Source organism: Rhinolophus sinicus, chromosome 16, assembly GCF_057876585.1.
Source record: "Rhinolophus sinicus isolate RSI-liver-muscle chromosome 16, RSI-T2T, whole genome shotgun sequence".
In the NCBI taxonomy this organism is placed as follows: Eukaryota; Metazoa; Chordata; class Mammalia; order Chiroptera; family Rhinolophidae; genus Rhinolophus; species Rhinolophus sinicus.
In genome coordinates, this window is record NC_142516.1 from 31,762,431 (window position 1) to 31,778,061 (window position 15,631).

Sequence of the window (15,631 nt, forward strand, 5' to 3'; positions counted from 1 at the left end):
GCCAAAATATGGAAGCAACCAACATGTCCATCGGTAGGTGAATGAATAAATAAAAAATAAGGTACATTCAGACAATGGAATATTATGCAGCACTAAAAAGAAATGTGCTATCAAGCCATGAAAAGACACGGAGGAATCTTAAATGCATATAAATAAGTGACAGAAGCCAGTCTGAAAAGGCTACATACTGTATGACTCCAAGCATATGACATTCTAGAAAAGGCAAAACTATGGAGACAGTGGAAGTTTCAGTGGTTGCCCGGAGCTAACAAGGAGGGAGGATGAATAGATGGAGCCAGAGGATTTTTCTGGCCATGAAACTATTCTATAGGACACTGTAATGGTGAGTACGTGTCATCATACATTTGTCAAAACCCTTAGAATGTACAACAGCAAGAGCCAAACCTAATGTAAACTATGGGCTTTGGGTGACCATGATGTGCCAATGTAGGTTCGTCGATAGTAATAAAGGTGCCACTGTGGTGCCAGATGTTGACAGTAGGGGAAGCTGTCTGGGGGGAGGGGGGCAGGAAGTATTATGGGAAATCTCTGTACCTTCCATTCAATTTTGCTGTGAACCTAAACCAGCTCTAAAAAATAGTCTATTAAAAAAAGATAAAAGATAAAATAATTCTACTAACAACAGGAGCTGTTTAAACAGTTTCAAAGAACAAAGAAACCTTCTTTATTTTAAAATTTATATAATTTACTTTATAAAACTAGCATAATCCTGATACCGAACCTGACAACCATTAGCACAAAAAACGCGATGGACAAATCTCAAAATTCTAAAAAATAAATAACATATTTATACTTTGAGTAGACTTTTGAGAGACTAATACTACCCCATAAATCTATATTTTTAAAATTTTGACAATAAACATGTTACTTGCATAATAAGGAAAGCAACAAAAGTTATAGCAGCTTTAGAAAAATATTCAGAAACCATGCCAAGCCAAATACAATACGTCTGAATCCCAGCCAAGCAACCCACTTCATTCACCAAGGATGAGAGCAGCCAGACTCCAGAATCGGAAGTTCGACTGGTATCAGCTGAAAGATGCCAAAACATAGAAGAAGTATCCAGGTTGGCTGTCCTCAGGGATGTGCGGAAACTGATTGACCCAAGGGGACTGCGTTTCCACACCGCCCCTGCATGGCGTGTCTGTGGGCTTTTAGACATACGCATGCAGACAAACGCAGTAAAACTTTCTCCAGCCTCAGTCTCGCCTATGCATGAGGGGCAGATCGGAGACGGATGGAAGCTGTGCGGTCTAAGGTTCTGTCCTCTCTGATTTTCCAAGTCTGAAGCCACCATCTAAAGATAATTGTGACACTTAGAATTACATTCATTTATTTAACTATCATCTATTTAACCAGGCCCTGTGTTTGGTGCTGAGATGAGGGAGAAGAAAGACAGTTCTTATCGTCCAGGCACTTTTTACCTAGAAGGGAAGACAGAAATGTAAATGATGACAATGTGCCGGGTAACTTCTGGGACCTAAGTGTTCACAAGGCCCCGGGAAAGTGCAAAGGAGGGGTCGTGTATAAGCAATGAGCTCCTTTTCCTTTCCTCCCCAACCTACTCTTTTAATGCTTGCTACAATAATTACACTTTGTTAACTCAGCTCATTTAAACCTCACAACACCTCTATTACTCTCACATTACATGTGAAGCTCAGAAAGGTACAGCACTGGTTGTGGGTCACATAGCTTGGAAGCGGCAGAGCCACAATCAAGCCCAGGCCTGCCAGACCCCAAAGCCTCCCTGATCCATGGCGACACGTGCTAGACTGAGACATGGAGCTGAACAAGTGACGAGTCCTCCCTCGGAAAGTTTGCCCTCCAGTGGGAGAGAAGCCATGTTTCTGAGAATCCACGTGTGAGGAAAAGGAGGACATGAGAGGGTAATGAAGAGGAACCGGGAAGAGTGTTTCAAGGGTAATCCTAAAAAAGTTTGAAAAACTCCTGATTAGGCTTTTGTAGAACAATGTTCAAAGAGATAATAGTTTCCTGAGTGGCTTTCCAACCTATCCTCCATACACACATACAAAAAAATGTCTTCTTAAAAGTAGGGAATAATCAAAAGATAAGATGGTTGGATAGAGGAATTGACATATGATAAAGCAAATCTGGTAAATGGTTAACAATTGTAGAAACTAGGTTTTAAGTATATGCGTAAGGCTATTCATGCTACAATTTTTTCAGTCTTTCTATATGTTTGAAAATTTTCACACACAAAAATAGTTGAGGGGAGGGAAAGGAGGAGACTAGAATTTTTCAGTCATTCCCATATGGTAGCCACGTGGCTACTGAGCAAATTAAGTGTGGCTGGTCTGAATTGAGAGGTTCTGTATGTGTGATACAGACTCCAGATTTCAAAAACTTAGTACACAAAAGAATGCAAAATACCTCATGAATAATTTTTATCCTGTTTACATTTTTAAATGATAATTTTTTATATGTTGGGTTAAATAAAATATATTATTGAAATTAATTTCACCTGTTTCTTTTGATCTTTTTAATGTGGCTACCAGAACGTTTTAAATTACATACTCAACTTGCACTGTATTTCTACTGGACAGCACCCTCTAGAGCAGGGGTGTCCAAACTGCGGCCCGCAATCCATTTTTAATTGGCCCGCAGCAAATTCCAAAAATATACTTAGTTTACTTAAATAAACCAGGTGAGGCAATACGTACTTCACCTCGAGTGAGTGGCCCGGCTGTCTGTGTATTTTACCGCATATGGCCCTTGGTGAAAAACGTTGAAAAAAGTTTGGACACCCCTGCTCTAGAGCATCCAGTCACCACTGGTCCTATTCCTTTGCCTGCTCTCACCTGCTCTGGACCAAGCAAGCCCTGTGCTGGGGGAGGCAGAGATGAATCAAACACAATCACAGCCTCAGAGAGCTGAAGGTCAAGGCACTGGGACCAGCCAACACATACCTGAAAACATACGACTATTTTAGCACCTTGGGAATCTCAGTGACTTCCTTGCTTGTGGGTGTCTGTGTGGTGCCTTTTGGATTAGGCATTGGTCAGAACCTTCCCAGAGAACATTTGGAAATATGTTGGGGGTGTTTGAGGTCGCCAGGATGACTGGGGAGGTGGGGTCAGCGTTTCACATACAGGAGCCAGGAATGATAAACATCCTGCAATGAGCAGGACAGTCTCTCACGAGGAGTAATTGTCCCGCCCAAAACACCAATAGTGTGACTGTTGAGAACCCCAGAAGTAGAGGAAGAATGACACATCTATTCCTTCCTTCTGGGTAAGAACTCTGAGAGCTGCTTTCCAACCCCCATACGGGCAGCACCTTGATGTCTGTGAAAGCAAGAATGAAGGGCTTCTAGGGGAACTGAGTCAAATAACCCAATTCCAAACCTCCTTAAGGGTGGGAAAGACACCTGGGGACAGTCAGGGAGACCCAAGGGCTTGGGTCCCAACAGGAAACCTGTGTTCAATTAGCCCAGAATAATTGGCCTTCTGGGAGCCTGTCTCCAGAGCTCAGGCCCTAAAATGCCACAGGTACAGAAATCTGGGGACAGCGACAAGTGAAAATGAGTCATGCTTCTGGTCTGATCTCAGGGGTGGAGACTATGGCAGATGGGGAGTATGGGGGAATGTTCCGTATAGCTCTGGTTGAAGGACTTGAAGCTCCCAAAGCGCCTACATCCCAGAAGGCCTGGTTGAGGGACAGGTAAAGCTGTGAGGACTCAGAGGGAGGCAAAGGACTTGAATAAACATTTCTCCAAAGTTATAGAATGGCCAATAAGCACATGAAAAGATGCTCAATATCACTGATCACTACGGAAATGCAAATCAAAACTACAACGAGATACCATCTCACACCCATTAGGATGGCTATTAACAAAAAACAAAAAAACAAGCCTAGTGAGTGTATGGAGAAATTGGGACCCTTGTGCACTGTTGGGAAGAATGTAAAGTAGTGCAGCTGCTGTGGAAAACAGGATGGAAGTTCTCAAAAAATTAAAAATAGAATTACCATGTGATCCAACAATTCCACTTCTGGGTATATACCCACCAAAATTGAAAGCAGATTCTTGAAGAGATATTTAAATACCCAGGTTCATAGCAGTATTACTCACAATAGCTAAAATGTGGAAGCAACCTAAGTGTTCATCAGCTGATGAATGAATAAGTAAAATCTGATGTAGACATACTATGGAATATTACTCAGCCTTTTAAAAGAAGGAAATTCTGACCTACGCTGCAACACTGGTGAACCTTGAGGACGTTATGCTAAGTGAAATAAACTAGTCACAAAAAGACAAATACTGTGTGACTCCACTTATATTTGGTACTTAGAGTAGTCAAAATCGTAAAGACAGAAATTGTAATGGTGGCTGCCAGGGACTGGAGGGAGGGGAGAGTGAGGAGTTATTGTTTAATAGGTGTAGCTTTTCAGTTTTACAAGATAAAGAGTTATGGGGATTGGTAAAGGGGATGGTTGCACAACAATATGAAGGTATTTAATACCACCTAACTGTACATTAAAAATGATTAAGATGGTAAATTTTGTGTTATGGGTATTTTACCACAATAAAAAATACATATTTATAAGAAATAAAATTTAAAAACAGAGAAATATACTACATTCATAGACTGGAATACTCAATATCAGTTATCCCTAAATTGATCTATAGATTCAATGCAATTCTTATGAAAATCCTGAAGGTTTGTTGTTTTTTAGGACTTGTCAAGCTGATAGTAAAATATTGACGAAATCATCAAGGCACTCATGAAGCGAATAACAAGGCAAGAGGGCTCGTCTTACCATTAGATGAGTTCCTCGCAGTCATCCTGATAGTTGCCTCAGACCCTTCCTCATGTTCCTTGTAGCTGCTGCCTCTAAGCTCAGAAAGCCCCCAAACCACTCCCCTTGTTGCAGTAATTCCTTCTTTACCCTCTTTCCCTGAAAATAAGACCTAGCTGGACAATCAGCTCTAATGCGTCTTTTGGAGCAAAAATTAATATAAGACCCAGTATTATATTATGTTACATTATAATTATATTATATTATATTATATTATATTATATTATATTATATTATATTATATTATTAGACCCGGTCTTATATTATAGTAAAATAAGACCGAGTCTTATATTAATTTTTGCTCCAAAAGACACATTAGAGCTGATTTTCCGGCTAGGTCTTATTTTCAGGGAAACACGGTACTTTGTTTGGCTATGATTTCCTCCAACAATCCAATCTCATTTGCTTACCATTTTTCAGGAATTCCTCTTTCAGGGCGGAACTCTCTCTGGTTTTTCAGTGCTATTAAGAATTTATTTTCATTTAAACGTACATGAGTTCTATCTTCTACAATTTTTCAGGAAGATGCCAAGCAACTGCTGAGCCTCCAAACTGGGCTGGTGCCAAAGACTCAAGAGCTTACTTTCTGGACCAAAGTTGGGACATAGTTTTCTGATTTGTAAGATTATTGTTATGAAAATCCATCCAGATTCATAAACATGAAAGTACATCTGAGGGTTTACACTCACTGGAAATGACATAAAGATAATTATAAAGCTTAAGGAAAAGGACATATCCATAAATAGACTGCTAGATTCGTAGAGATTCTTTTAACACAGATATGGCCTCTTTCCTCAAAGTCTCCTAGCAGTGAGAAACTAGTAGAGCCCACAGTGGCAGGGGGCACACAAATTTTGTATCTACCAGATTCCTAACGCTATCATCCTGCGGCCATAGTGATCTGCCTGAGTCTGAGCCCTGGAATTTAGGACTTCATGTCTGTCGCACGCGCCCATCCCCAAAGGTTGGGAGGAAAGGCCTGGTGCCCACCAGGTGGAGCCCAGGAGCTGGAACCATCAGCTCACCCCCAAATCAATCCTGCACCTATGACGAGAACAAAACATCATGAGGAAGAAGCATTTATCCCAGAAATACAAGGAGAGTTCAACATTAGGAAAATATATATGTTGATGGAAATCACTTCATGAACATATTAGAAAGAGAAGAGCTATATGAGTATGATCAGGACATAGTGAATGACCCGGATTAATGGATGAACAATGTTCCCAGATGAGAAAACTTGATTTTACAAAAATGTCAATTCTGTCCCTAAATCTGTCAATAGACAAAATACATACCTACATACATATGTACATACATATATACGTAGAACCCAGATATAATAAGAGTAAAATTTTAAAGAATTTTTGTGAAATTTGACAGGCTGATTGCAAATTTTATATGGAAAAGACAATGTGCAAGAATAGCCAAAAAATTTATTGGAAAAGGCTAGTAAGAGGGAAATTGCCTTAGCAGATATCAGTACATGCTAGAACTCTACAGTACTTTAAAAAGTATGGTACGAGGATAGTAAGAGACAATAAAAATTTATTTAGAACATAACAGTGGATCTAGAAAGAGACTCATAAATATATGAGAAATTAGTATATGATGAAGACGGCATTTTCAAATAGTGAGAAAAGAATTCCTTTACAATAAATTCTGGTAGGACAAGTAAATAAACTTACCCTACCTCACTCCATGTATACATACATACATACATACATATATACATACACAGAATCCAGATAAAATAAGTAAAATTTTAAAACACAACTTTTAAAGTATTACAAGAAAACATAGAAAGGAAAATGTATTTAAAACCTTGAAAATATGAAGGAAGAGACAAAAAGACTCAAGAAAGACACAATTTTCAAGAAAGGAAATTTTAAATAGCAAAAATTAACATATGAAATTTTGCCTTAGCACGCCTAGTCATCAGAGAAAGGCAAAATAAAACAACAAGATGTCCTTTTTTATCAATCATAATGCAAAATTTAAAAGGCTAATAACACCTAGCATCTGCCGGGGTATAGAAAAATGGGAACTGTTGGGCACTTGGTGGACATTTTAATTAAGATAGCTTTTCTGAGGGCAGTTTAGTTGCATCTTCAAAATTTTAAATAATTGTTCTTTTGATCCAATAATTTCCTGTCAAGGTACCTATCCTAGAGAAATATCTATACATGTGCCAACGAGTTGTGTAAAATGATATTCTTTGCAGTATTGTTTGTGAAACGAAAAACACTGGATATAACCTAAATGTCTAACAACAAGAAATAGTAAAATAAGCTATTGTACATTCATACAATAGAATATTATGTACCACCTTAGGAGAAACAAATAATTATATAAAAATATCTATAAGACATATTGTAATTTGCTAAAAGCAAACCTCACATATTAAGGAAAGACAATGAGAATTTTTTAAAGATCCAAGTAGAGCTTTGAAAGATGAAAAATATAATTTGTGAGATAAAAGATACATTGGATGACTAAATGTGACATATTATCTTGGATTGGCTCTAGGAGCAGAAAAAGGACACTAGTGGAAAAACTGGTGAAATTTGAATAAAGTCTGCAGTTTAATTAATAGCATTGTAACAATGGTAATGTCTTAGTTTTAACAAGTGTACTATGGTTATATAAGGTGTTCACATTAGGGAAAGCTTGTTGAAGGGTATGCAGGAAATCTATGTACTATCTTAAAATTCTCCTGCCAATCTGAAATTATTTTTAAGAAAATTATTTTTTTAAACTACATTGGATGGGATTAATAGCAGATCAGAACCTTCAGAAGAAAAATATTAGTAAACTTGATGACATAGCAATAGATACTGTCCAAAATAAAACAGAAAAAAAGCAACTGAAAAAAAAAATGAACAGGGCATCATTGAGTTTTGGGATAACTTCAAGTGGCCTCATATATGTGTATATACAGCTGGAGTTCAAGGAAAAGCGGTGGTGGATAGAAAAAAAATAAGTAAAGAAATAATGATCAAAAATTTTCCAAATTTGATGAAAACTATAAATCCACAGATCTAAGAATTTCAACAAGCCTCAAGCAAAAGAAACATGAAAACAACTACACCAAGGCATACCATAATCAAATTACTTAGAACCAATGATACAAAAATATGTTAAAAGTGTCAGAGAAAAAGACACATTATACATAGGAACAAACACAAGAATGGCAGCAGACTTCTTGTCAGAAATAATGTAAGCCAGAAGACAGTAGCGCAACATCTTTAATGCTAAAAAGGAAAAAAAAACTGTCAGAATTCCGTGCCAAGCAAAAATGTCTCTCATAAAATGGAGGCAAAACAAAAACATTTTCAGACATACAAAAGTTGAGAGACTTTATCACCAGCAAATGAGATCTACAAGAATGTTAAAAGAATTCTTTCAGGTAGAAGAAAAATGATACCAGAAAGAAATCTAGCTCTATACAAAGCAATTAAGAGCCCTGGAAATGTTAAATATGTGAATAAATATAAAAGACTTTCTCCTTTACTTTTTAAACTTCTTTTTAAAATAGTTGACTATTTGGAGCAAAAGTAATTATCATAGGATATATAACACATGTGGAATGAAAATATATGATAATAACTCAAAGCCCAGGAGAGGGGGAAATGAAAGTACTGTTAAAAGGTTTATACACTATAGGTGAAGTGGTATAATATTAATTAAAGATAAAATTATGTTATAGTTAAAACAACCACTAAAAATAAAAGATAACTAGCATGCCAATAAGGGAGATAAAATGAAACCATAAAAAATACTTAATCTAAAAATATACAGAACAAAATTTTAAAGGATAATAAATTTTAAGGATAATAGAAAACAAATAGCAAGACAACTATGTACATAAGTATTTAAAATGTAAGTGGTCTAAACATCCCAATTAAAAGGCAGAGATTGTCAGATTTAATTTTTTATTATTAGTTTCAGGTGTACAAAACAACATGATTAGACATTTACACCCCTCACAAAGTGATAATCCCAACAAGTCTACTACCCATCTGACACCATACACAGCTATTATACCACTGACTGACTATATTCCCTATGCTGTATTTTACATCACTTGGGAAAAAATTTATATATATATATATATATATATATATATATATATATATATATATATATATGTTTTTAATTATAGTTGACATTTGTCATATTTAATTTTTAAAGACCCAAATCTATATTGATAGCATATGAAATAGACTTTAGAGGAAAATAATATTAACAGGGATAAAGAGGGTCATTTGAAAATGACAAAAGGGTTAATTCATCAAGAGAACTTAACAATCCTAAAAGTTTATGTATCTAATAACAGAGCTTCAAAATACACAAAGCAAAAACTGACAGAACGAAAAGGAGAAGGAGACAAATCTATCATCATAGTCAAAGATTTCATTACCCCTCCCTCAATAATTGAAAAACAAGCCGACAGAAAATGAGTAAGAATATAGATTTGTACTACACTCCCAACCAACTTGACACAATTGACATTTATAGAGCACTCCACCCAATGATGCAGGCTACACAATTTTTTCAGTTGCACAGAGACTACTTATCATGCAGCAGGGCAGGCCACCAGTATTTCCAATCCCCTCCAACTCTGAATTGCAGAAGCTAAATTTATGGTCAGTACAGCTGAGAGATTGGGGGCTCCCTTTCTCCCATCACTCCCCTCTCTTAGGGTGGAGGTTCTACCCCAGGTGTAGCAGTTAGAGGATACTTGGGCCCCGATCTCACTCACCCCACTTGTAAGGCACAGGGAGAGGCAAGTTGAATAAAATAGTTAAATAAAAATCCAACAACAGTAACAATACCCAAAATAAAATGACCCTATTTGATATAAAGGCCCTTAAGCCCACGGAGGCACGGACTCAGAACTCTCATGGACTCTGAAGGCATCTCAGGAGAAACCATCAGGGGCACCGGCTAGAGGGGCCAGGTAGAGGTGAGAGCACCCAGTCATTAACTGACCGGTAGGCCCGCTTTGCATTGACTGATGGGTACATGATTCAAGAGTGGACAAATCAGTGTTCTAGAGTAAGCCCAGGGCCATGCTCTGCCTCGCTAAGTGACGCTGAGCCAGCTCCTTGACCTCTCTAGGGTGTTTTTCCTGTCCATACAATGAGGAGTGGTCAAGATGGTCTATAGGACTTTCTTGCTCTGAGTCTAAAAGGTTGCCTCATCCCCTTTACTTCTCTATTACACTCTTCCCAGATTTTTCATTTTCTTAAGATCCTTACGAGAGTTGAGCCAAGACCTCTAGCCCTCTTGGAAAGCAACTCTATCATTTTTTCACACAATCATTCATCTGTTCTTAAATTTGTTCTTCGAGAACTGCTTTTGCATTCATTTAATTGTTCATCTATCCATTCATTTATTCATTCCGTAAACATTCCTGGGCCAGCATTGGCTGGGGACTGACCTGTGAGGGTGGATCCCTGGCCCTGAGCCACTTTCTCCAACTTTTTCACACCAATTAAGATTTCTAAATATACTCTGTATAATTGGGTCTTTGGGACATCGTCCCTGAAGCACCCCAAAGTTTCTAAGCTGGGCACATTTCCCCTCTCCCTCCAAACTGCCTTGGGGATTACACAGTCGCTTGGCAAACAGGGAGCTTTGAAAGGTGCCTCTTTCATCTGTCCTGCTCCCCGGGAGGCTGTCAGAGAGGATGGAGCTATAAGCTTCCCAGGTCAGGGAGTGCCTGGCTGCACACAGTAAACTACTGGGGACCCCATCCCACCTCAAGCCCAACAGAATTTCCAAATTCTACCAAACTTGACACACCTTCATAGAACCCTACCGAAGTCTAAGCATTGTGTCTAATTCCACCAAATTCTAAAAGTTCCACTTAATTCTATCTAGTTGCAAATAATTCACCGAACTCTCTGAAAGTCTTGGTCTGTTTTCTTAGTTCGGAAAGCTGAGTCAGTGTGAAACCGCGTGTCCTCCCACTGGGTTCCGGGCCTGTTGTTTGATGTGCATTCCCCCAGCTCCAGACAGAGAAGGTTCCTGGTCTCACACCCTCTGAACCGTTTCCCAGGGAGCCAAGGACATGCTTCTGGAAGAGCGTGAAGGTAAGTGAAAACATGGGGATGTGGAAGCAAAGAACGGGGCCTAGACTGGGAGTCAGGAGAACCAGGGAATTTCTGGAGCCTTAGCGTCCCCCTCTAACTCGATGTGTGATGCTGGGCAAGCCCCTTGCCCTTTCTGGGCCTCAGGTTCCCCATATACAACAAGGGGGGGTCTTGCTGATCTGTAAGCCCCCCCCCCCCAGCTCTGTGAGTGTCACATAAGCTAGGAACAGCTCTTTGGCAGCCTGTTCACATCCCATTTGTCTTAGCCCCAGGAAGTCACAACAAGACAGAAAGAAGTTGGCTGTGACCAGGCCAGAAGCTTCAACTTGGCCTTCAGAACCTGGATGAGGAGAAGAGGGACGTGGCATCCCTGTGGGCTGGCAGGGGTAGGCAACTTACGGGAAGCGAGAGAGAGGTGAGCACCATTGTAGAGGTATAAACACAGGGTGTGGGGCACAGAGAGAGGGCTCAAGTTGCCAGGAGAGGATAAAGGAAGGCTCTCCCCCACCCCCCGGGGAAGTTGGTATTTGAACTGGATTGTAGGTGGTACTGGGCCAGGAGAGAACTGAAGGCAGAATGGACACTGTGGGCTCTGCAGACAAAGCTTCCTGGCCCTGCTTTGGTAACCGGAGCTCCACGGCCACATCCCTTCTGGCCCTTCTTCCCACAGGCCCCATCGCCCAGCTGACGGAGGAGAGGTAGAGCAGGGGGGCTCAGATCCTCTGCGCTCAGACTGGGAAGCGGACCAGACCCTGTGCTGGTTTGGGGACCTGGGCCTGTTCTGAGGTTGCTTTGTCCTCCTGGTTCATCCCGGGCAGAGATTGCTCCCCACTCTCAGGGCTGCTCCTTCTTTAGTGACACTTCCACGGCGCCTGCCTGGTCTCTACGAACCTCCTCCCAAGAAGAAGTAGCCCTGCCAATCCTCTGACACCCTGGTCACAGGTCCACCAGTCTGCACTACTGGTTCTGGGAGGGAGTGTGTGTGCATGTGTGTGTGTAAGTGAGAGCAAGAGTGAGAGTGCCCACTCCACATGTACATACTCGTGTGAATGACCGTCCATGTACACATGAGCCCATGTCTGTGTGACATGCATACTCATAGGCACATATGCGTGTACCTGGGTGTCAAACAGGTGTTTGTGCACACACACAGGTGGGTGCATATGTGCTGACCCTAGGTGGGTGTATGTGTTTTCTAACAGGTAGTCAATGGCTGCAGATGTTTGCTAGTGACTTTAGGAGATAAATTTTAGTGTGTGGAACCATGCAGAGGCGGCTGTGGCCTGACCTGGTCACAGGGGCGGCAGGAAAGCCACCACCAACTCCGTGCCTCACCCCAGCCCTGGTGCAGTGCCTGCTGCTAGCGACACTCTACTGACTGGGGCTGCCTCTCCAGGAACCCAGCCTCAGATTTTCCCAGCTAAAACCTGAAGGCAGCTCATAGCTCACACTCCCGACCCCACAATGTTTCTAGACACAATCAAGCTGAGGCAAGACCTTCTGTCTGAGCTCCCAGGGCTCGGTCACAGCTCTCCTTACTGCAGAAGTGGCCCTTTACCCCCTGAGGTAGGGCCCAGAGCTCCAGACCCTGCGTACAATTATGTCAGTGGGAGTAATGCACTTCTTGTCACTAGAGGCATGCAAACAGAAGCAGGATGAGGCTGGGCATTTGAGAGGATTTCTGCCTGGGAATGGTTTGAATTCAGTGGCCTGGGAGCACACGTGTCCTCGTTTGTTCCCCTAATGCACCGCATGATACCTGGCATGTGGTAGGAACTCAATCATTTCTTGATTCTAGAACAAATAAATGTGAGAGGACTAAAAGAAAGTGTCTCATGCAAGGGAGTCATTAAAGGGAATTGGTGCTCACCCCAGACCCAGGCTTGGGCAGTGGGTCCCACGAGTTTATTGACATTGTGCGAAGTACCTGAAACACCAAGGAAAGGTTGAGTCATGCTCCTTAGCTGGTGAAAATCTGTAGAGAAAGACATCCATCTAGTGCAATAAGAGAACCACCAACATTTGGGGCTTGACAGAAGCAAACATATGTTCTGAGCATGGCGTACGGGTCACAGTGTTGGGAGGACTGGATTCTAGACCCATCTAGCCAGGGACCCATGGTGTGACCTCAGTTTCCCCACCTGCACAATGGGAGATCCAAGGAGTCGACCTCTGAGGGCGCTTTCCATGCTGACGCCCTAGGAGTTCCTGAAGTCAAAGCAGCCCGGCTCAGGTCCAGAGGAAATAGCAGATTTGGGGCTGAGCCAGGAGGTCCATCAAATTTTAGCTCAAAAGGCCACGATGAAAGCACATCCTGAAGGTCAAGTCCCACACAGTAGCGGAAGAAGCAGGCCCTGTCGGGGACAGGGGGACGAGCCCACTGATAGACCCAGAGGCCAGCAGTCCCTCCAATGCGAGGCACAATGTGTGCTTCATGCAGGGGGACCAGAACTGACCTGAAGAGACAAGTCAGATTTCTACAGGCTGAGGAATAAAGAAGAGCATTCCCATAGTAGGAACAGTGAGAAGGAACGGCTCAGAAGATTTCTTAAAGCCAGGACCCTCTAGCTAGAGACCAGCTAGCCCATTGCTTCTCAAAGTGTGATACCTTGGTCAGCAGCAGCAGCAGCATTACCCAGACCTCCTGAGTCAGAAACTCTGGGGACAGAGCCCAGCAACCTGTGTTTTAACAAACTGTCCAGGTGATTCTTGCGAATTTGAGAACCTCTGCCCAGCCCATTATTTCCCAAACTATGTTGGTAGAATATTTATCTACAGTAGGTTAATGGCCTCTCTGTAAAGGGAGGATCTATGGCCAAATAAATGTGGAAATCACATGTTCTACACTGCATTTGGAAAGTCACAGATCACAATGGCACATTAAAGGCTCTGAAAAGCCCTGCAGTAAAGAGCTGTATTTACTTCTGATTCATCCAGTGTTGCTTCAGTTTGATGTTTCAGACTGCCCACTAACATTTCCATTCACACTCTTAGGGAAATGGTGACCCAAATAATTTTCACATTGATAAATTGCAGCCTAGAGGTACAGGGACGGCCCAAAGTCACAGAGAGAGTGTGTCAGAGCTGGAAATGACCCTAGCAACATGCCACGTCCCACAAAGAGGCTCTGTGGGCTCCCCACTATCCTGCACCCTCTTCCCCTCATTTGCAGCTGTGTGTCCCTCTAGAGCCCTGCAGTATGGAGCCAGTCAACAAGACAGAGGTATCTGAGTTCTTTCTGAAAGGATTTTCTGGTTACCCAGCCCTGGAGCGCTTTCTGTTCCCTTTGTGCTCAGCCATGTACCTGGTGACCCTGCTGGGGAACACGGCCATCGTGACAGTGAGTGTGCTGGACGTGCACCTGCACACGCCCATGTACTTCTTCCTGGGCAACCTCTCCCTCCTGGACATCTGCTACACGTCTACCTTCGTGCCCCTGATGCTGGCCCACCTCCTGTCAGCCCGGAAGACCATCTCCTTTATTGGCTGTGCAATCCAGATGTGTCTGAGCCTGTCCACGGGCTCCACGGAGTGTCTGCTGCTCGCCATCATGGCCTACGATCGCTACCTGGCCATTTGCCAGCCCCTCAGGTACCCAGTGCTCATGAGCCACTGGCTCTGCTTCTGGCTGGCAGCAGCCGCCTGGCTCCTCTGTCTCTTCAAATCAGTGACGGAGACAGTCATCGCCATGAGGCTGCCGTTCTGTGGCCACCATGTGGTCAGTCACTTCACCTGCGAGATCTTGGCAGTACTGAAGCTGGCGTGCGGGGACACGTCCATCAGCGAGGCTCTTCTGCTGATGGGCGCCATCCTGCTGCTGCCCGTGCCCCTGGCATTCATCTGCCTGTCCTACACACTCATCCTGGCCACCATCCTGAGGGTGCCCTCAGCCGCTGGGCGCCGCAAAGCCTTCTCCACCTGCTCGGCGCACCTGGCGGTGGTGCTGCTTTTCTACGGCACCGTCACCTTCATGTACATGAAACCCACACGCAAGGAGGCCCCTGTCTCCGACAAGGTCTTCACAGTCCTCTACGCCGTGGTGGTACCCATGCTGAACCCTGTCATCTACAGCCTACGGAACAAGGAGGTGAAGGAGGCAGCCAGGAAGCTGTGGGACAGGAGACGGAACTCCAAGTGAGGGAGGGCTCTGCAGGGTAGTAGGCGAGGCCTCTGTGCCTAAAGTGAGGACAGTGTGAGGAGCAGGGCTGTGTTTCCGGAATCTTCCTCCCAGAAAGGCTGCACCACGTTCCACTGACCTGCTACAGAATAGCTCGTCATCTCCCCTCGCTCCTTCGCCGGGCGTCGCTCCTGGCCAGCTCTCAGCATCACCCCTGCATCTTTACATCAGCCCCCTGGCTGGCCTCACGCGTCCAGTCTTACTCCTTCCAATTTATCCTCCAACGGGCATCCTGAGGGATCTTTTCGAAAAGCACATGAGATCGCATCGCTCCCCACTGCTCTCCGGACAAAGTGCAACATCTGCAGTGCGGCCTGTAAGGCCCTTACAAGCTGGCCCTGACTAACCCCCCGGACTTCACCCCACATTCTCCCTCCTGGCAGCCACACAGAAAAGCCAAGTGTGAGCCTCAATATTGCCCAGCACTGCCCAGTTCTGTGCTCTTCTTGGTTCCTCCCACAAAGCAGCCCCCACCCAGCACACAACTCCACATGTAAAAGGACAGCCTGACCCT

The 15,631-nt window shown here is 43.1% G+C and overlaps 1 protein-coding gene across 1 annotated transcript; it reads left to right on the top strand.

The window, feature by feature from the left end:
* The first annotated feature begins 14,139 nt into the window (after nt 1-14,139).
* OR13J1 (olfactory receptor family 13 subfamily J member 1) lies at nt 14,140-15,078 on the top strand. Its single transcript, XM_019729086.2, has one exon. It carries the CDS (start codon nt 14,140-14,142, stop codon nt 15,076-15,078), a length of 939 nt encoding a protein of 312 aa, XP_019584645.2.
* Nucleotides 15,079-15,631: the final 553 nt, after the last annotated feature.

Coding starts and splice junctions, on each gene's coding strand:
- OR13J1 (XM_019729086.2), top strand. CDS start 14,140: ATGGAGCCAGTCAACAAGACAGAGGTATCTGAGTTCTTTCTGAAAGGA.